Below are 22,223 nucleotides of genomic sequence, written 5' to 3'. Positions count from 1 at the left end.
TTAAGAGTCCCAATCTCTTTTCCTCTCATATTCAGTCAGTCATATGGCATGTTTTGATCGTTTTGCCTGTTCTCTGCTTCAGCCATAAACGTGCACGTGGTCTGCCGGCTGCCACTAGTCTTCCCTTATTGTCTCCGGTTGTTTCTGCCTTTCCCGTTTCTCTTCTCCGCACTCTTAACAATAGTCTGTCCTTCGTTTTGGGTGATTTTCCTTTTTCTTTTAGCTACCAAGTTCTCCGAAATTAGAATAACGAGGAAAATAAAGAAAAAGAAAGATTCTCTTCTATTGCCCTGCAGACAAAAAGGTGCGTTGGTAGCGCAAATTGTCCATGCGTACTTCATTTGTAGATAACAGATTTTCCTTACAAATTCTCTGGTAAATCAATATATATATCAAGAATATGTTTCAATATCTTGTTGACTACTTCTTTTAGATTAAACTAATATTTTGCTACACTACTTTGTATGTAATTTGATGTTTTTCGTATGGAGTTAAGAAGTTCCAGCCATTCATGTAATGTCAAATATAATACACTGGATGTAAATTTCATTAAAAATAGATAAAAATGTGCATTATTACAGAATAATATTAAGAAATTATCAGTGATATATCTAACACTAACAAACTTTTTGTTACACCATTTTTGTTTATTAATCTGATAGGTAGATTCACCAACAACCACAACCTTAACCAAGCTTCTTTCTGCATTCTAAAAGATCAAAGAAAGATTTATGCACCGCTAAATGGTTATGATAATATAAATTGTGTACCTTGAGGTCTTAATTGAAAATAGTGCAGTAAAAAAGAAAATTAAAGAAATTCTTTTTTTTTTTCATTTTTATATACTCAACTTCTTTTTTGCCCACATTTTCTTTAACTCCTTTGATGGTTGTTTAGTCTGTTGGATAAATATATTTACTTAGTCCATTTCTAGATTCATAAAAAACTATTTTTATACTTTTTTGTTACCCATATATTGAACTCGACTTGAATTGTCAAATATAATTATATATATTTGTCGTTTATTGTTTAGTCGAGCATCTTTGTAACTTTCTCTGAGTCATTCATTCTACCGTTTTTACAACCTTTTCTTAGTTTTTTTTTTATTTTTTTCGTTTCCTCCGAATTAGACAGCTTTTGACTAACCAGAATTAGTAAGAGAAAAAAACATTTTTTTTTCTTTTCATTATGTGGCAAAATAGATATTATGTCAAAGCCTTTTTTCTATTTGATAACTTATTGGAACGATAAATGAGATAAGATATGTGAGAGTTTGTATTTTTTAAGCACATACCGTTTGCCAGTTTTTGTTTCTATATCCATAATTACTATTAGGGACTATAATATGTAACAATTTTACATATCCTCTTTTTACACTTGTGAAATAAATTAGCTTTGTAAATTGCCATCGAAGAAAGATACACAAATCATGGCTCAATTAACATACCAGGATTTAGAAAATCATTATTCTAAATTTATATCCGAAAATTCATTAAGAAAGAAATTAGTCACTTTTTGGCTTCCTGATCCAAAATACTCTAATTTAGAAGAGGATTCATTTCTAAAATCCAAGAAACCAAAAGATGATCTTATTCCATTGTCTTTGGGTTTGCCAAACCCTGGTTTTTTCCCAATTAAGTCAATGGATTTACACATTGTTGATCATCCCTTTGATGGAAAGGATTCGAAAGAGGCTCATAACATTGCCTCTGTTACTAAAAAAGACCCAAATGAGATGAATCTACCATTCGTTTTACAATATGGTGATACTAAAGGCTTATCTCCTTTACTAGATTTTATTGAAGATTTTGTTAAGAGTGTAGGGAACCAGCCATTGTATGAAGAATGGGATACTATTATCGCCAATGGTTCAAACGATTCATTATTTAAAATCTTTGAAACTTTAGCTGATGAAAATACAACAGTCATGGTAGAAGAATTTACTTTTGTACCCGTCTTATCGGCAGTCTATGGTGCTGGCGCTAAGGCAATTCCAATCAAGTTGAATATTCCTGTTGTCAACCAAAATAATTATCAAGATACTATAGATCGTCCATTTGATATTAAAGATGAAGGTGTTGATGTGGACTATTTGTCTGACTTGTTAGATAATTGGTCTACTGGTCCTTATAAACATTTACCCAAACCAACATTGTTATATACAGTCACTACTGGTCAAAATCCAACAGGTGTAGCCACTTATATGAAAAAGAAAAAAAAGATTATTGAATTGGCAAAGATACATGATTTCATCATCATTGAAGATGATCCGTATGGCTATTTAAGAATGCCTAAATTTAATAGATTGAACCCAGAAGAAAATTTGTATGCAATGGATGAGTTCTCTAGAAAACGTTATTTGGAAGAACTTATGATTAAATCCTATTTGTCATTAGACGATGACGGTAGGGTTTTAAGATTAGAAACATTTTCAAAAGTATTTTCACCAGGCTTAAGATTAAGTTTTATCAGTGGTAACAAATATTTGATTAAGCAGATCCATGATTATACCGACATTAGTACAAGAGGTGCAAGTAGTGTATCTCAATCTTTAGTCTATTCAACATTACAGACTATATCTAAAAGAGACAATAAACCAATGGTGGAGGCATGGTTAGATTGGATTATTCAAGTGGCTAAAGAATATACAAATAGAAGAAATCATATATTGAAGGCAGCTTATGAAAGTGAGTCCTTCAAAAAGGGTTATTTTTCGGTAATTGAACCTTCAGCTGGTATGTTTGTTGATTTTGAAATCAATTTTGATTCATTGAACGGTGAATTTTCTGTTATAGAAGGTATGAACAGAATTGAGAAATATTTTATCAAAAACGGTCTTGGTGTTGTCTTGGGTTACAAAATGGCTTTAGATACAGAGTTGTCCAAGGATCATTGTGGTTTGATCAGAACTGCTATTTCTTTTGCTGATAAACCAGAGGATTTGGTGGAAGCTATCAACAGATTGAACATCAGTTGTATTGAATTTTTTGAAAAAAGATTAGAATCAATTTAGTCAACAACTCCAGGCAAAATTATTAGTATACTTTTCACTGAAAAAAATGAGAAGAAATGACTTTTTTTTCATGTTTTACAGAAATTAAGGTTTGATTTTTTGTTGTTATCAATATATGTATATTTATATATATATAATATAAGTGTATATATTATGTATGTATTTATATGTAGATAACGGTCATATATTAAGGGAAAAAATTTGAAGCTGTTTTTAAGAATATCACTACATGTTATATAAAAAAAAAGAAGAAAAAGTACAAAGGATAGAAATAAAAAATTGCTATTGAATATTGTGCAGTGACTCATAAGGCATGGACTTGCTGATCTTGTTCGATTTCAACTGTAACGCCATTTCTACTACCCCAAGAATCAGCAGCATTTTTAAATGATTCACCTATTTTTGTTGGTAAACTAAATGTAAACCCTGGCACCAACTTAAAATCATCCTTTACTTTACCATCAAATTTAGAGACTACTCCTTTTATATCATTTAAAAGATTATCTGGGATATTGCTTCCATTATTGTGTTTAAGATGAAGAATATAATGTGTAGTACTCATTTTCTTGTTTATTTCCACTTGTATTGTGCGTTTACTCTTTGAAGATCGTCTATTGAGTTTGGTTAGAATAGTTATCACTAATAAAATAAGAGAACAAATTACATGTAAATAAACAAGAAAAATAAAAAAGTGAACTACTTTTACATTTGAGTAAAGAAGCTGTATGGAAGGTGCTGATATTTCAAGATCTCGTTAATGGTTGCACAATAAATACAGAGGTACTATATATACATTTACCTTAAATTTTGGGGGTTGCCCATTATTACTTGTATGCGCTGTGAGGAAAGTTGGTATCAATTTGTTAATGAAATCTTCAGTAAAGCGGGAAACTGAGAAGCAACAAAACAAAAAAAAAATACAAATAGGCTAAAGGAGAAAAAAGTCACAGTACTGTCTTTTTCTTTTCTTTTTTCGGAGTCTGTTATTACAATATCGAAAGAAGTAGAAACAACAGTTCTTCTGGGAACTTTCTTTTTTGCTTGTAACCTAACAGACACAGTAAGAAATCTTATTTTTGGAGTTTTAACTGAGCTAATGTTTGGTTATTCATGTATTTCGCAATTATCGAAAAAAGCAAATAAATAAAAGTGAAATAACACGCAAATTAGAAACTAACATATTCAAAATGATTGCTTACAGATCTTTTTACTTGTCCTCTCCTATTTATAGCGTTTCTAAGGCTTTTTTCCACAGAACTATCATGATTTTACACCCCCTCCCCCCTACTTATCAACCAGATAATCAAACGAAATTATTATTAATTAAAGTAGTATTATAAAGTAAACATTACATACAGAATATTAAAAGTTTGCTTGTCTCTGATCAGATATTAAACATACTTTACATATATTTTGATAAGAAGAGAAAGAGAAAAAGACAATAGTAATAGTGCATAGGATTGGCTTAACACAAAAAATAAGCATTTTTAACAAATTATCAGTGCCTCACACCTTGCATCATAAACTTATTGGTTATCCTCTTACATTATCCTTACTTTTCAGAGTCAAGTTGTTTAACAACAGCGTTAACACCCTTCGTTATCATCAAAGCATCTGCTGCTTCTTTAAAACCATCACCAAGGGCCTCTGGAACGGTCACGTAGTACTTATGCACTTTTTCATAATCCTTCTTGACCTCACCATCAAACTTCTTTGCTAATTCTTTCAAACCCTCATATATGTGGAACTCATCCTTACCATGGTTGTCAAAGTAGATAATGTAATCACCAGCACCCATTATTATTGAATTATTTGTTTAAGTTTCGAAAAAAGTATGAATAAATTTAAAAAAAGATAAAATTAACTCGTTTCGGTTGTTATTTTTATTTTATTTGTGACTGCAATAGATAGTAAAATATCTTTGTCTTGGTTTTCTGTGTGCAGCAAAAGTATATTAACTTAAAGGAAGGAGGGGAGGAACATCTGTTCTTGCAGAAAGAATACGATTACTTTATATATATATATATTTCTATTTATCTGGAATTGAAATTATATAACTAGTTCGCTGCATATAGAAATGATAAATAGGCTGTTGTTACCACCATAGTCAAGAATATTGTATGTCACATCATCAAAAGAAAAGAAAATCATTTCTGTGAGGGATCCTTGTTTATTTTTTTTTTTACCTCCTTACTCCTTAAGTGGCTAACAAACAAAGCAAAACTAGGATAAGTGATAATTTTGTTCCTTGCGCTTCTATTTACCAGTTTGAAAACAAATATTTTTCGCATTCTCTCAACGAAAAGAAGACTTATCCTAATATTTGTTAGGATTTTCGACTTGAAATCACCAGATCTGTTAATTCATGTTATTAAAGTTTTCGGTCTTCCAAGATCTATCAAAAGAGTAACTTGTTTCCTATTTTGGAAATGCAGCCTCCCACTTTTTTAAATATTGGACGATTTTATATTTGGAGGCCTTCTAATACATTAATTATTAATTTTCTTTTTATTGTGTGTTTTCTTCAAACTCTGCCCCTCCTCCTCCCCCCTTTTCCTCTCCCGTTTTTCCCCCCGTTTTTCTCCCTTTTTCATTTTTTATTTTCACATGTTTTATTTTTTTTTTTTTATCTATTGTTTTACCATTCTCAAAAATTTCAAAACATAGCATTTGCAAAATCCCTTAAAAATTAGATACGCATATTTTCTATTCAGTAAGTTGTGAGACTATACTGTTTTACAGGTAGGGTTAGAGAATTACATCACCATTAGTGGCGCCCCTTAAATTTTTTCACACAAAAATCACTTGTAAAAAAAAAAAATATAAACCTAAAGCAAGATTTTTAGCAATTTATTATAGTCTTACCCTCTCGTATACGTATGGCTAACTTCGTATTAATTGAAACCTAATGTCGTTCGTAGTTTGATCATAAACATTGTTAATCTATAGATAATTGTACAAATAGTATTGAATATACAAGATGAATAAAGATGAATTGATAATCAGTTATTCCTTTAAGATCACATGCAAGTATTTACTATCATATGATCTTCAAAAAGTGAGGTGTATGATGCTTTTTTTTCTTTTCACTTACTTGCCAATACTATCAGAGTTTAAGAAGAAGATATAAAGTTGTTATCTGCAACCATGTGTTTCGAATGGATTTCTTATAGCTCTATAAATGTGCAGAAACAATGACTATGTAAAGTAGATAAGGCATTACTGAGTTATTTATCCTAATATCACTCGTTCAACAATGACTTTATGCATAAAGATCCGTGTAAATGAGTTGACCTAGAATATCTGCTATAAACCCTCATTTCGAATAACGACAAACTTTGAGAAAAACAAAGGATGTTGTTTTTAACTGCATTCCTTTTCGTATCGGTATTATGCATACTTTCTTTTTTTTTTTTATTCAGTATTTAGTTTTTATATCTTAAAAGTGTTTTTTTAAGGAAGTGCAACTTTTCTAATGTTGTTTTAAAATGACAACATTTGTTTTTTTATTTCTTTTATCAGAAGAATTATTTAAAACTCTAAATAAAAATTATTGTATAAATAAACTAAGCCTTCTTACAGAACAATACAGTAATATAGATATAATCTAGCGATATCTCTTGAAATCATGATAATGGTCGAGCAAAAAATATATCGAACTATTATGTAGGAAGAGATAAAAAATCGAATACCTACTTTTATCGCTTGTGTTATTGCATGTTTAATAATATAGAGTAGTATAACACTTTTGTAAGAAAGAAAATGAAATGTTTAAATTGCAAATTACTTGATTATTATGAGTTCAGAGATATTGTGTAGATCTAGTTTTTATGGAAATTTGGGATATCTTTCCAGAAGGAAAATAAAATGGAAAATGGAAAAGAAAATTCTATTATCATAATGTTTTTTGCTATTGCTTGTTAATCCTAAAAAAAGTTAAAATTTTTTTTTCTATTTCTGATAACAAGGAAAATTCTAGATTTTTCCTATTCTTGAGTGATAATCACTTTAACTTAATGATTAATGGCGCCAAACAAAGATTTTATATCTTTTAAAAGTAAAACCAGACTTTGAAAAAATATAGAAGGATTAACTGAATTGTAATATGTTCTTAGTGTTATTATAATAAGATTGATAAATTATTGTTAATGACAAATTTTAAAGTAGCATACAAAAAAAACCTCTGATTGTTAAAAAAGTACAAAGAAGGTTTATTATACATGCAGTATATATTGCCTTCTATCTAGGGCATGCAAGTAGGCAAGCTCTTCTAATATACCAAAATTGGATATTAAGGATATATAAATACTTATAATTTATAAAGTCACCAATTCTGGACCCGAAACTAAATCCTATTATCCTAATTGTCGTTAGCTTGATATATATTGGGTAAAATATAGTAGAAAAAATATGATTGTTAATGTTAATAATTATTTTTGGCACGCTTTCAATGATCAAAAGTTGTTACAATAAGCTTCTCAGTAATTCGTCAGATTCGTTGGAATATATTTACAGTTTAGTTGTAAATCTTTGACTATTTTATGTTCTTTGTCTCTATATTAATTGCTGTTCAGAAAATATGTATAGGATTTCTAATTAGAATTTCTTATAAATTTTTGTCAACTTGATGAAAATTTGATAAGAAAAAATAAATCGAATAAAATTTCTCAGATTTTCCCTTAGTTAAGGTGTAAAGTAAATTTTTAATATTTAGTTTCTAAAATTAGCAGAATACGTAAATTTAATTTTATATGTCTGGAGTATTTGCATTCAAATTAAGAAGCTCTTGTAAAACCAACTCAAAAAAAAAAGATATATGAGAATAAAAATAAATTTTGTTAAAAGTATATATATAAAATATTGCGTCAAATTATCCATATATACATACACCTACATACATGTATGTATATAAATGTTAAATATTAAAATCATGAACAAAAATAGTAAGATAAAAAAGATTATAATAGTGTAATTAATTAATTAATTAAAAGACTAACGTTAAGAGGAAAAAAATATCATAAAGAAGACAGAACAAAATAAAATAAAATTAAAACATAAAAAAATAGGAATTCAAAAATTAATCTTAATTTCATGAAGGGAAAATTTGAGTCAAACTTTGTGTATTATTAACACCGTTAGCTATTGCCACTGATAACAAAATTTGGGCTTGGATGGGAGACAGATATCCACCTGCAATAGCACCACTTGGGATATTGGCATCGCTAATAAATGATACAAACTTACTCTTTGGTGAGGTGTACACAATTGGAATAGACGAAGATTGACTAGACGAAGTTGCATTAGAACCGGAACTGATGACGACTAGTCCTTGAATAAATGAACTTACCGAGTTTAACAAAGTTGTACTGATACCTTCTTCAAAAACAATCGGAACCATTACATTGCTAGAAACGTTAGTGGATGTGAAATTTGTAAATTGTGTTCTTAAGGTTGAGTTTTCAGCAATTAATAATGGTGGACAAGCATCGGTGAACCAATATGCTTCATCATTATCACCGATGACCCCATCTGGAACACCCCATGGTGGCAAGGTACCAGAAAAGATAACTTTATTTTTACCAACAATCAATGGACCACGACCTTGAGAACCCGCATCGGTAGCCACGATTCTTCCTAGTCTGGCATCATCACAAACAACAATAGTTTTGTTTGTGTTAACAGTAATAGCCAAGAAAAAGGCAATAGATTCAAAAGAACTCTTACTTGCAATAATGACAATTCCCTGGGAAGAAGAGGAGGAAGAGGAAGAGGATAAAGATTGATTTACTTGACGTAAAATTGTGAAAAGTTGAGTAGAATTCAAGACCCCAGTAAAATTGGACACTGCTGTACCATTAGATATAGTAGATGCTCCACCAACCACAATTATTGGAACAGTACCACTACTGGCGCCGCCGCCGCTACCACCAGTAGTACCATTTGTACCATTTGTACCGTTTATACCGGTTGTTGAATTACTCATCAGATCCTGACGCCTATATAAGGCCTGTTTTCTTCTATATAGATCATATTTCCCTGGTAATGACGTAGAAGAAACAAAAGTAAAAAGTGTCAAAAATATAGTAGTTATTACTTGTAATTTCATGTCTAGTTTCTAAAGAAATCAGTTATTAGTTCTCAAAAAGTTTGATGATGTGATAAAATAATCAAAAAATAAAAAGAGAGTAAATAGAAAATATATATAGAAGAGGAGAGGACAGAAGCAAAAAAAAAAAGAAAGATAAGATAATTTTGAAATAAGAACAAGAAATGAATATATACCAGCTCTATTTTGATTCTTTGTATCAACTCTGTTGTAGTTTATATATAAAACAAATATATGAAAATTTTAGTGAGATGATAGAGTTAAGCGAAAAGAGATATACCTTTAGACATATACATAGGCAGATATTATTCAATATTCTACAAAATTAATAAAAAAAAAGGATCAAGACACAAGTAAGAAAAAAATTTAAGATATTTCAGTATAATAATCATTAAATTCATATGTGAAAATCGTAATAATAATAATAATAATAATGATAATAGTGTCAATAATAAATATAATGAATGTACTTAAGGGATCTCATGCCTAATTAATATTAAGAAACGAAAAAGAAAAGGGTTGAAAAGATATTTGACAAGTCTTCCTATTTCACACTAAGATAATTCATAATACTTCATAGATCTCAACATAAAACCCAACAAAAAGAATGTATATATTCATATTGAATATTCCCTTAGAAGAACAATCAAACAGATATTAAAAGGAAAGAGAGCCCTTTAGAAATATCTGCTTAAAAGAATAACTCCCCCTCCCTCTCCTATCCCTATAAAAAAAATATCAATTGATGTTATTATATAACAGTGCATCTCTTATTATGCATAAAGGATGTTCGTACATGCAAACCAATTCTAGTAATTTTTCCCATCTTCCCTCTTCCGTTTAGTTCACTTGCATGTCTCTGTTACACCTTTCGGACCCTTCAGAACCAAAAGTAACTAGCCATTTATTGAGCTTCTTCTGAAAGACTACAGATGGAAATTGACTATCAAAAGAGCATTTAAGGTATTCTTCCACATTTGAGGGACTGCAGTTCTTAGTTTTGCGTCACATAGTTCTGCATTTCTAATTTCCTGGAATCTAGACCTCATCACACCTTTTTTCTTTTGTTTACTCGTTTTTCTTATTTCCCTTTTATCAACGAAAGCTTATAAAGAGTACGTCTACCTCTCTTACAATCTAGCACAAGAAACACCCATACATATCAACAACCACTAGCAGAATTTTTTCTTTCTTTCTTTCTTTTTTAATTCTCGTTTTTTTTGTTTCTATGAGATTCAATGGTTACCCTGCATATGAAACCCTCGGGTTTAAATAATAACCGCTCGTTTTTGTGTTAAGGGTTCCCCTTTTCCACTCTATGGTAAGTTTCAGTTAATTCAAAGAGAAGCACTATACTACCATTACCGCTGTTATGTGTCAGTAAATATACTCTTCACTCTTAACTCGTGCTGTATTCACAAACAAACAAACAAACAAAAAAAAAAAAATAGAAAATACTACTAGATTCGAACAACACTATCAAATAATATAAGCTACGTATATAGGCAAGGGAAAGAAAAAGAAAGACTGTGTCGAGCATATCAGGAGAAATCTACCACATTATTTAATTAAACAGATATATCAGAAAGGATCAACAATTACAAAAGAAACTGATCTGGAACACAGACTTTTAGAAGAAAAAAATTACAAACAAGAAAAATGACATCGAACAGTAAAACTCCTAAAAAACACAATTATTTAATTCCAACCAAACGATCATTATTTTTCAATATCACCAGTTTAATCCTTTGTGGTAGAGGTCTTTTTAAATGTACACAATTGGTATTGCCTCCAAGTTTAAGTCAAGCCGGTCATAAACAGTTTTTAACCAATTTGTCATTAGTAGCTACAATTATCAGCAATTTTTTAAATATAATAAATTGGTTTGTTCAGAGGCCAAACCACAATGGTAACCAATTTGTTTTCAATTACATATGTAGACATTTCATTTTACCAATTGCTTTAACACTAGAGACAATTGTTCCTATAGTGTATTGGCCATTAAGACTATTTGCACAAACTCTTATAGTACAAGAAGTTCCAAAAGATAAACCATATCCGCTTCCAATCTCTACTGATCTTTCAATTCATTTATTCCCATTCCTTTTTCTACTGAGTGACCATTATTTCTCTGGGTTTGGGTGTAAATTTGAAATATCAAATACTAAAGCTTGGTTCATTGTTTCTCTTTTGGGGTTCGGTTATTTTAAATATTTATTCTTTTTAATTGATCCTTCCAAAGGTCAAGCATATCCATACCCATTTCTAGATGTTGAAGAGCCTATGAGAGCTATAATATTCATCGTTGTATCTACTGTATCATGGCTTTTTTTCATCCTTTATCAAACCTTTCCACCAGAGACTCCTATCCAGAAGAATAGAGAAAGTAAGAATACCAAGATAAATTAAAATAAAAAGAAACCAAAATACAAAAAATATTATATTATATTTTTTGTATGTTGATTCTTTACTATTATTTTTAGTTACTATATGTATATATAGTTATTTATTTGTATTTATTTATTGTTCACTGCTCTCTTATTATGTTATGTTCTTTGAGTTTTGCATAAAAACGTTAATATTCTAAATAAAGTGGTTCACAAAAAACCCTAGATGAATTAATCCGAAAGAAATGTATTGTTTCTTCTTTTTCGTATCAAGTAAACCAGCAAGAAAAAAAAAAATAAAAAAGAAAATGAGAAAAAATCAAAATTTTCTATTCATATAAATAGTGAGAACTTTAGAAAAATTCTAGAAGTCAAACACCCTTTCGGCCCTTGAAAGTACCATTTTCCTACTACAAACCTTCTTCTATCTTCCCCTCACAAAGAGAACTAACATCATTTTCTCTCGCAAATGCAGTACTACCCTCAATGTATTCTCTTTTTAGGGATTCATGGATGAGACTCAGTTTTTTGTGAACCAATATATTTTCTTCCGCTTGTAGTATCTGCTTAGCGTAGAATAAATATCTATTGGACGTTGCTGGGCGCCTGGTGTTGAGTTTCGATTGTGATGCACGAGGAATCAGCTGAACCGACATTCCCTCTTTTTTGTTTCACCTAGTCTATCGTCTTGTACTTTTTAATAAACGTTGCTGGGGAAGTGTGAGTGTAAACTTCTGTTAGTGGAATGCTCAGGTAAATAATAACAAGCTATACTGCAAGAATTCTTGGATTGAAAAAAAAAGAAAAATTTTTTTTTTGTTTTACTTTAATCATTATGCAGAATTGATGTCTGTATATTATCGTTTTGTAGCGCTTCTACCTTGAGAGTGTAAATAACAAACTAACACGTTGATCTCATTTTCTCTGTTTGTCCTTTCGTCTTCTCAAATTCCAACCTAATTTCTGGATTGTTCTTTTTTTTTTTTTTTTTGACTTTTTTCAAAAAGCATAGTAATTTAAGTTTACACGTTTGCTTTTATCATCACGAAAAAAAAAAAATTAAAAAATTAAAAATAGAATCTGTCATAAATGAAAATTTACAACTCTTTGAAAAATAAATTCTGTAAGGTACTTCGAAGAAAAAAAAAACCATATTCTCTTCAGACATTGATTCATTATCAAATGCTCATAATCGTTAAAAAGTTAAATATCAAAAAAATAAAAAAATATTAATCAAGAAATACTATTCTGTTCATCAAAAATCATTGATACAAAAAAGAAAAGTTGTTTGTATTTTTATAATTTGATCTTTATTTTCTTCCTTTTTTTTATTTTACTTTCTGAATAGTCATGGGTATAAGTAACTTTGCAGATATTTGTTCTCAAACACCACTACCGCTCTGCTCAGTAGTGAAATCGACTACACATTTGTTATTAAATAATTCTACAAAAATAAATAATTTCAATCCACAGCACTTGGATATTGGTATATTACCTCGTTGCTATGCTAGATCCATTGAATTATCCAATACTATGATTTTTGGAGTTGGTAATGCATTTATTAATATCGGTGCCTTAGGAACTATTTTAATTATTATATTTAATATTAGACAAAAGTATACTGCCATCGGAAGAGCCGAGTATCTATATTTTTTTTACCTATCACTCTTATTAATCATTTTCACTTTAATAGTAGACTGTGGTGTTTCTCCACCAGGTTCGGGTTCGTATCCATACTTTGTAGCCATTCAAATTGGTATTGCCGGTGCCTGTTGTTGGTCATTATTGATTAATGGTTTATTACCCTTTAATTTCTGGGAAGATGGGACTAGAAAGTCTATGACAATTGTAAGGATCACATCATTTCTTGGATTCTGTGCCAATTTTCTAGCCTCCATTTTAACATTCAAATCATGGATCCAACATAATGATATGCATTCGACAAATGCCACAGCAATGATCATTGTTGTTTATATTGTCAATACCGTTTTTCTATTTTTTTATGTTATATGCCAGTTGTTAGTATCTTTGGTTATGTTAAGAAATCTTTGGATTACTGGTTCTATCCTTCTGGGCGTATTATTTTTTGTCGTCGGTCAAATATTAACTTATGGGTTTTCAACTCAGATATGCGAGGGTGTAAACCATTATCTAGACGGTTTATTCTTTGGCAGTCTTTGTAATACATTTACATTTATGATGGTTTATAAGACATGGGACATGTCCACGGACGATGATTTAGAGTTTAGTGTTAATCTCAACAAGAATGATGACATGGTCTATAACAATAATTATTACTAAGCACTCAAATTTTCCAGGCTGTCGAAACAACCTTTTCTTCGATATTTGTATTTATAATGAACAAGCGGGATATCCTACACAATATAAATGAGGAGATTCCCACTCGATGTATTTTTCTTTTTTCTAAATATTTTTTTATTTAACAATATTCTACATAATAATTAACGATCATTTAGCATTAGAACTAGTTGCACTTGCCTTAGTGTCAACAAAAGAATAACAAGTAAATATTATAGACAAAATATTACCTTCTTATACAAAATCCTAAGGTGTATTCTATACATAGAATGGAGAACAAAGGAAACATAATATTATTTGTATTCTTTCTTTCGTTTATCTTATTTTACTTTCTAATCTCCATTAAAGCAAGATAAACCACACTAAGGATCATGTGTAGGTCTTCAATCGTGCCTTTGATATAGCTTGGAGTCATTCGTTTGATAAAGCCCTTTTTCCTAATATATCCTCAAAAGTCTTTTTACTCTTAACAGATTTTATCCCTCTTTTTTTTACTTTTTTTTTTTTTATTTTTTCTTGGCATATTTGGTTAACAAAAATATTTATGCTGGCTCTTTTTTTGTTTACACAACAAACATTTCAGCAATTAAAATACAACACGAAATAACCGCATATACATAAGAAATTAGACAAATTAAATACTATATTCCCTAGTCCTATTCGAAGATGATCGACTACTATCTTATGAATTAGTTTTATAAACCTCAAATACATATCTAGTTCAGCATTTTTAGTCCAATTAGGATAAACATAAATATGAATAACCCAGCAGACATTCCCATCTTCGACTATTCATTCAGGTGTTGTTAAAATGTATTGGTATGCCATGTTGAAATATTCAAAAAAAAAGAAAACGATGAGAATGACTTCAACATGTGTTTTTGTTGCAAAATGTTTCATCATATATAAAGGATGCAATAAACACTGTTTATTACAAGTCAGAAGAATGAATCCCTAATTCACCACCGTTATACAGTAAAACAAGCTTCACAACACCAACGATTACAACTTTTGCAAGGAATATTATATCATTAACCAAAATATATTTAGAAGTATACTATACTCTGGAAAAGATAGCAACAATACAAAATTGTGGTGTATTAGAAAACTTAGTGATATTTCATTTTTAAAACTTTAATTTTTAATCCAACTTATTACATTCTCTTTTTTTAAAAAAAACTGTCCACTCCTTTATAAATTCTTTCGCTTCCTTTCTTTTTAATATCATTAGTTAACTTACCAAAGTCATTCCTTAATTTTCAATTATTTTATTTCCCAACTCTAGTCTCTCATTTTATTTTCAGTAGATAACAAGAAAAACAAATATCAAAAATGCAAGTTAAGTTATTAAACATTTTATGGTTCCTTCTAGTATCAGTCTTCTCAATTGCATCTGCTGATATAGCACAATTAATAACCAAAGATGGTGTTATTTACAGTTATGCAGTTAGAACAAAGACCTTACAACCTGCTACTGTTCTTGTTTCAACCAGTTATTATACAACCGTTCAAGTGAGACAAATTACATTAGCAAATAATGAAGTAACATCAACTACAGAACATATTACTACTCAAGCTACTATAATAACATCTATACCTGCTGTCCTTGCTAATCAAGAATCGTCGAATGATGTTATTACTACAGCTGCTGCTCAAGATGTTGCTGATCCACAATATACTTCAGTACCTCAAATCAGCTCCACTACTACCATTTCTCCTGTGTCTGCAACTGAAAGTCAGGTCATGGATGTTAAGAGTAGTCAATATACTAGTACCTTATCCTCATCTCAAGTTAATACCCTAATACCTTCTCAAACAATAACTTTAACCCCACAAGCTTCCTCCAGTTACTCTAGAATTCTAACTACTATCACTCCAACACCACAATCTACTAGTGTCTCCAATACTCAAAGTATCCTTATCACGTCTGTAAACTCTGAAGATAGAGTTTGTTACGTATATTATGAAGATGATGAATACTATAGTACTTATTATATTACTGGCCCATCTCAAACAATTGATGCTGCCTCCACTATAACAAGTACACGCACAAAGACCATCTACCAAACCATCTCTAGTTAGTTAATTGTTTTTATATGATTATTTATTAGCATTATTCTTTTTTCTCTTTTCGTGTCTTTTTCATCATATTCATTTTTCACTTTGTAGACTCCTATTTATTCATGATCCATATAAATAAAGTTTTTCATAGTTATATATATGTAATATAGAAATAAATAAATGAATAGCGACGTTTAAAAATATATATAGTCGATCAATTTTAGTTTTAATGGAGGTCCCTGTTAGCATTAACACATTGTCATTCTTTTACCTAATCAAGGTTACCCTCACCTTTTCTAAAAATTTTTCTTTTTCATTTTTTCGAAAAAACAGAAAAAAAAAGTGGTAAAAGAAAGTGGAAATGAGGAGTTGAATAGTACTAACTGATATATGCACGTATCAGTTCACGATGAAAACAAATATACAAAACAAAATTAGTCATAAGGGCTAACAAATCTGGAAAAAATCTGCACTTGGTTTATCATGTCTCGTGAAGGTTTCCAAATTCCAACTAATTTAGATATCGCTGCTTCTGGTACCTCTCAGTCTAGAACAGCTACATTAAAATATATATGCGCTGAATGTTCTGCCAAATTATCTCTATCCAGAACTGATCCAGTTCGTTGTAAAGAATGTGGTCATAGAATCCTATTAAAAACTAGAACTAAGAGAATGGTACAATTTGAAGCTAGATAAAAAAAAACTCGCAATATTTATTATCAGAAAGTTTATATTATTTTTCGTTGCACTCTCCATTTTTCATTTAAAAATATAATATACACCATTCAGCTGGGATTTTGCCAGTAGAAATCATTGTTGACCCACCTATTCAAAATGTTAGATGACAATCAAAAGCACATATACTCTCACAGTATTGATGAAAATTACCAAAATCGTATAACATAATGTTTTAATTTGGTATGTATCATTAATATATATATTTATGTAACATAACTGACACAGCTTAAAAAATTAAATATTTAAATAGAGGACCAACTATAATAAAATTAATTCAATGCATATGATACCCCCTTTTTAGTATTTTCTATTGCTATAAATAATGCATGTACTTATCTATCTAACTTTAATATACAACTACCCACATCCCTTCTCTACTCTGAAATGCTTTAGTAAACTAATTTCTGTACCTGTAACAAAATAAAAATAAACACACAAAAAGAGTAGGAAAAAAGACATCATACAATGATGATTCTTGGTTCTTGAATAAAACTGAATTGTCTAACTTTAACTCCTCCTGCCTTCAAAACCTTAAAACTCTCTTCGTCCATACTGTAGGATTGACTGTAAACAACTTCGGTGATACCGGTTTGTACAATCTTAACCGAACATGTTAGACAAGGGCATGTATCACAATATAAAGTTGCATTACTACCAACCCTATCTCGTCCAGCTTCCAGTAAAGCATTTTCTTCGGCATGAAGACATAGACACGTGTGTAAATTACGCGAATCACCTTGATTACAACGTGAACAACCCCCATTGAAGCAATTAGTCAAATGACGTGGTGTACCGTTATAACCTGTGGCTATCACCCTAAAATCTCTAACTATGACACAACCAACTCTTCTCTTCATACAATTTGAACGTGAGGCTGCCAATGTGGCCAATCTCATAAAATATGTATCCCAATCAGGTCTTAATGGTGGATTAGATTCTTCTGGATTGTCAAATTTTTTGTTTTCAAATACAATTATTTGTTTTTCTAATGCTTTATTTAATCTACCTTCCAATGTTGTTAAAGTATTTCCCACTATTTTTAATTTAAAATGTGACTTTTCACGCAATTCTATTGATTCAGAATTAAAATCATGTTCATCCAAAAGCATAATTAACTTGTCTATTTCATTAGTAATATGACTATCATCGTTTTCTCCGTTGTAGTTATTAGTAAATTCTTGTGCACGTTTCAATCTGACTCCAACAGAAGCATCAACGGATAAATGTACAAAAAAAGTTCTTTTCTCTAAAGTAACTAGCAATTCCAATGTTTCACATAATATGACTAGATTATTTCTATAATTTTCAGTAGCATAATTCAATATCTCGATGGCCGGCTTTTGATAATCTAACAACTCAAACCCATGTTTTTCCACTAACAATTTAACTACTAAATCTGCACCACTATATTTCGTTCCACTTACTGCTACCAACATATTTATTATATGATATTGTTACCTACCCACTACTAAGAACATATATCATCACAGAATAGTACTTTTTGCGATAGACCTTCATGAAATATCTTAATGACAATGTATACTCTTTCCTTTTTTACGCGTCGACCTTCATATATTATATATCTCAAGCTCAAAGGAAGTAAAAAGGATGAGATCCCTTTTGTGCATATCCAAATAATCTTTTTTTTCTTTTTCCTCGAGAGATTCTCTGTTCTTACGCGTTTTGATTTTTTCAATATTCTAGAAGAAATTTTAGTAAAAAAAACAGCTCCTCGAAAATTCGAACATGAGAAAATTATCTTCTTTTTTTTTTTTTTTTTTAAATTTTTTTTCTTTTAGTTTTTCTCCATCGTTTATTTTTATGTTATGTGTGGCTGGCACTCAACGGTTTTTTGTGTTTTTGTTTGTTTGCAGTTTTCCCCTGTCTTTCTCAGGAGGCACTGAATGGTAAATGCAGGGGAAACGACAACAAAGATGGAATAAATAAGCACGGAGATACTCATAAAGAACATCGCAAGAACGTAATGTGTAGTAGGTTAATTGAAAGTATAGCTGCCGTACTTTTGCACATATGCTAATTATTATCTGAGTTTAATGATTAAGTGCCAATAAAATATAAGTCGAACTACAAATTAGTGAAAAATTTTTGGGTAAGAAAAAAAAAAAAAAAAGAAAACTACATTAAGAAGAAAACAGTTAACTTTTTCAGTGAATACATATATATATAATAGATATTCGAGTAATGCCACATACAACCAATTTTACATTTACCTGGCCAGCTGGTCCCAATGATGTCATCGTTACAGGTACATTTGATGATTGGAAGGGGTCTATACCTTTGGTGAAACTTTCCTCTGGTTCTTTTGAAATAAGTGTGCCCTTTACAGAGCCTCCAGAAGACGAAGATGATACAATATATTTCAAGTTTATTGTAGATGGAGATTGGACTGTAAGTGATGAATATGCAAAAACTAGTGATGGTTGTGGTTTTGAAAATAATTATATTCGCATAAGAGATATCATTGCAACAAATAAATTAATAAAAAATAAGGTAAAGATTCCTGAAGCTGGTGGATTAACAGCTGCTACTACTAATACTACTACTAGTCAAAATGCTAAAGCCGACAGTAATAATAATACAGTCCATATATTACCCATAACTCAACCAAGTAATAATCAAAACACATTTCTTGGGGCTATTGGAGGTCCAGGACCAGTAGTTCCAGAAAATGCCCAGAATATTCAAGAATTCTCTGAAATTAGAGATGTCAATACAACTGAATTAAATAATCGTTTAAACAAAGAGTTGAAAAACAAAACAAAGTCAGAAGATCCATCCAATATAATGAATAAAGAACAAATTAGAAGCATAAATAGAGATACCAGTGAACATAGAGAAAATATTAATAAGCATGACGAGATAGATCAACCACAAGATAGTAATATCAACATTTTCAAGCCACAACCAAGAGAAAATAATGAGGACTCTTACACTATCGAAAGTGGAACCCCAAATATACAGTCTGAAACAATAGAAAAATTTGGCAAAGAATCTGAACCAATAACAGTTGAAAAAAGTACTATAAACAAAACTCATAACAATCCAACTACTAATATTACACAGCTGGAAGGTAATACTAAAAACGTTAAAAACGATACTTCAAATAAAAATCCCACAAAACAAGCGGCTTCCTCAGAGAATAAGACCAAAGAAGAACAAAAAAAACCAAAGAAAGGATTTTTGGGCAGATTAAAGAAAATGTTTACATAGGGAAATGGATACTCTGTATTTAGATTATTATACTACCATAATTGCTGAAACAAAAGAAAACATCTTGGAAGATTGGTTTTCAAAATGTTTAAAAATACGGAACTTGTTAGTACTACAATCACATATATTTTATTTATTAAATAGTATCATTACTATCACGGTAAATAAATTTATTCATTTTAATAAATAATTTTTCATTGCTAATGATATTGTATGATTATGAATAATTAATTTATTTTTTTTCCTGTAAATATCTGTATGCTTCTGTATAATATGATAACATATTTATAACATTATTTCTATGCAATTTTCAAATATAAATAGATTCATTGAGAAAAATTTAGTTATTATTTCAATAAAATATATTCAACAATATTTAAACAATTTCTTCCGTTTCCTCTTTCTATACCAAAAATATAGCTAATAAAAATAATACTTATATAATCTTTCAGTGTGAATAGTAATACAAATCTATTCAACTCATAAATGTAACATTTTCAAGAAAAGTAACCAACAGTTGACAAATATATGTAACTTTCTTGAAAAAGGAAGATTATTGTATGGTAATAATATTATGTTTTTATCTCATAACATAACACATCAAATCACCTTTAATCTTGGCATATGAAAATGCACGTTAAAATTGAAACTAACTCATAATACATAAAGTCAAATTGCTTCATGATTAAAAACATGCTGCTTAGCATCAATTACTTTTTTGGCATAGTTATACTTAATAGTAGATTTCTAAGTCGTATGATAAACAAAGAATGAGATTCCATACGTACTTCTCACTTTGCAACATTCATCACTAAAGTGATTAAATATTCATGAATAACTATTATATAGTGTAATGCTAAAACTGGGATAAGGAAAAAATAGCAAAGGCTTATGTGCTAGGATTAACTTGGAAAAGGAAAAAAGTATACTGTAAAATTATGAAAAGTTTCTATGACCACCCTATCAATATTTTTGGGATAATGTCACGTTTTTTCTGTCGAATAGGAAATAAGTTACAAAAGTAGATCCTGATCCAATACTCTCAAACATGTAACAAAAATTCTTCCAATCTCAATAATTCTTTTCTATGCAATTAGTTGATATACAAAATACACATGTATATTTTATTGGGATTTACACATGTTTTCTCATCAGTTACTTCTTAATTAATAAGGGTTATTCCATGCAATAAATGAGAAACAACTATCTTGAACATTTTCTAAAGACACTGTTTCTTAAAATTAATATCGCTCAAGTGAGAAAGGATGTGCAATTTCCAATTCTAACAAATCTTTTTATCATTATCGTCAAATTAAAAAATCCATGAGGTGTATCGATGCCGCTTTATCAATTGGTTTGGAGTATTTTATTATTCTTTCTGTGTTTGGTTCATATGTGATATGTTACATAGTTTAAAGACCTATAATTGAAAAAGGATGATACAACAAAATTTAGGTATATTGGTGATAAGAAAAAAAAAGTTTAGATATTAGAGTAAAGACTGCTCACAAAGAATATGATATGAAAGAAATTAACAATGCAATCAATTTTCTATACAGAAATACAATGATGGTTTTAATGGGCTAACTGTTATTTGGATTCAATTCATCTTTCTTTCTTCGACCAAGCCACAAACCCCCTTATTAATGCCCTATTAAATGATATTGTTGCAATTCATTTTGTTCAACAAAGATATCAAAAAGATCCTTTAATTCTAGATCTCTATGGCAATTCACAATAGAATTCATGAATAGACATTAGTTAAAGAGGAAACAGATGGTGAAAAACAAAAAAAAAAAAAAACAGAAAAAATGAAGATGTTTTAGTTTCCAGTTAATGATAGCATTTTTTGTTAGATTCTATTAATGGTTAGAGTATATCAATCATATTCTGCTGAATTCATGTGCTTATGGATGTATATAATCAATAAAATATTGACGGATGATGGAACTTGAACCATGTGAAGTGTATTCTTTAACAGAGAGTGTATTTAGTTATACAATCGAATCTAATAAATGGTAATCCTTTTGTGTTATTGATTTGACATATTTTTAATTCATAATTCTATATAAACAGAATTAAAAGTTTTCCTAATACAAATAGAATAATCTGCTTCTTGTTTGTGAAATAGTCAATGAAGTATTCTTGTTTTTTTATATAATCAATTACACTCTCATCCTAAAGTTTTTTCTGCCTTTCCCCTGATATGCTTTTTTCATAGGTGTATATTCATTTTATATATACACAAATACTCCTAAGTAGCTGAAAAAAATTATTATTTTATGTTCTTTACATTTGCTTTTTCACTGCAGTGAATTTATAAGCACCAGTTGGGCTGAGATTTAACTTCGAAGGTTTTTCAAGTTGC

General features: G+C 29.9%; 10 protein-coding genes across 10 annotated transcripts; 6 read left to right on the top strand and 4 right to left on the bottom strand.

Annotated features, from left to right (window-relative positions):
* Positions 1–1,429: 1,429 nt before the first annotated feature.
* ARO9 (aromatic-amino-acid:2-oxoglutarate transaminase) lies at positions 1,430–3,013 on the top strand (the record flags this gene model as incomplete). Its single annotated transcript, XM_064858462.1, has 1 exon — positions 1,430–3,013. The coding sequence occupies one exon, from the start codon at positions 1,430–1,432 to the stop codon at positions 3,011–3,013; it is 1,584 nt and encodes a 527-aa protein (XP_064714285.1).
* Positions 3,014–3,317: 304 nt separating this feature from the next.
* On the bottom strand, positions 3,318–3,575 carry PWA37_001847 (uncharacterized protein; the record flags this gene model as incomplete). The annotated part of the gene is made up of 1 exon (XM_064858461.1): positions 3,318–3,575. The coding sequence occupies one exon, from the start codon at positions 3,573–3,575 to the stop codon at positions 3,318–3,320; it is 258 nt and encodes an 85-aa protein (XP_064714284.1).
* Positions 3,576–4,565: 990 nt separating this feature from the next.
* Positions 4,566–4,811, bottom strand: PWA37_001846 (uncharacterized protein; the record flags this gene model as incomplete). The annotated part of the gene is made up of 1 exon (XM_064858460.1): positions 4,566–4,811. The coding sequence occupies one exon, from the start codon at positions 4,809–4,811 to the stop codon at positions 4,566–4,568; it is 246 nt and encodes an 81-aa protein (XP_064714283.1).
* A 3,291-nt stretch (positions 4,812–8,102) lies between these two features.
* Positions 8,103–9,119, bottom strand: SPS100 (Sps100p; the record flags this gene model as incomplete). The annotated part of the gene is made up of 1 exon (XM_064858459.1): positions 8,103–9,119. One exon carries the CDS (start codon positions 9,117–9,119, stop codon positions 8,103–8,105), a length of 1,017 nt encoding a protein of 338 aa, XP_064714282.1.
* Positions 9,120–10,778: 1,659 nt separating this feature from the next.
* On the top strand, positions 10,779–11,528 carry PWA37_001844 (uncharacterized protein; the record flags this gene model as incomplete). The annotated part of the gene is made up of 1 exon (XM_064858458.1): positions 10,779–11,528. One exon carries the CDS (start codon positions 10,779–10,781, stop codon positions 11,526–11,528), a length of 750 nt encoding a protein of 249 aa, XP_064714281.1.
* Positions 11,529–12,856: 1,328 nt separating this feature from the next.
* Positions 12,857–13,807, top strand: CHS7 (Chs7p; the record flags this gene model as incomplete). Its single annotated transcript, XM_064858457.1, has 1 exon — positions 12,857–13,807. One exon carries the CDS (start codon positions 12,857–12,859, stop codon positions 13,805–13,807), a length of 951 nt encoding a protein of 316 aa, XP_064714280.1.
* Positions 13,808–15,157: 1,350 nt separating this feature from the next.
* DSE2 (Dse2p) lies at positions 15,158–15,907 on the top strand (the record flags this gene model as incomplete). The annotated part of the gene is made up of 1 exon (XM_064858456.1): positions 15,158–15,907. The coding sequence occupies one exon, from the start codon at positions 15,158–15,160 to the stop codon at positions 15,905–15,907; it is 750 nt and encodes a 249-aa protein (XP_064714279.1).
* A 462-nt stretch (positions 15,908–16,369) lies between these two features.
* RPC10 (DNA-directed RNA polymerase core subunit RPC10) lies at positions 16,370–16,582 on the top strand (the record flags this gene model as incomplete). The annotated part of the gene is made up of 1 exon (XM_064858455.1): positions 16,370–16,582. One exon carries the CDS (start codon positions 16,370–16,372, stop codon positions 16,580–16,582), a length of 213 nt encoding a protein of 70 aa, XP_064714278.1.
* A 500-nt stretch (positions 16,583–17,082) lies between these two features.
* On the bottom strand, positions 17,083–18,060 carry DCD1 (deoxycytidine monophosphate deaminase; the record flags this gene model as incomplete). Its single annotated transcript, XM_064858454.1, has 1 exon — positions 17,083–18,060. The coding sequence occupies one exon, from the start codon at positions 18,058–18,060 to the stop codon at positions 17,083–17,085; it is 978 nt and encodes a 325-aa protein (XP_064714277.1).
* A 766-nt stretch (positions 18,061–18,826) lies between these two features.
* CRP1 (Crp1p) lies at positions 18,827–19,855 on the top strand (the record flags this gene model as incomplete). Its single annotated transcript, XM_064858453.1, has 1 exon — positions 18,827–19,855. The coding sequence occupies one exon, from the start codon at positions 18,827–18,829 to the stop codon at positions 19,853–19,855; it is 1,029 nt and encodes a 342-aa protein (XP_064714276.1).
* Positions 19,856–22,223: the final 2,368 nt, after the last annotated feature.

The sequence above is a fragment of the Arxiozyma heterogenica genome (genome assembly GCF_036370985.1).
Source record: "Arxiozyma heterogenica strain weizmannii chromosome Unknown scaffold_18, whole genome shotgun sequence".
Lineage (NCBI taxonomy): Eukaryota > Fungi > Ascomycota > Saccharomycetes > Saccharomycetales > Saccharomycetaceae > Arxiozyma > Arxiozyma heterogenica.
This window is presented reverse-complemented; position numbering and strand designations above follow the sequence as displayed.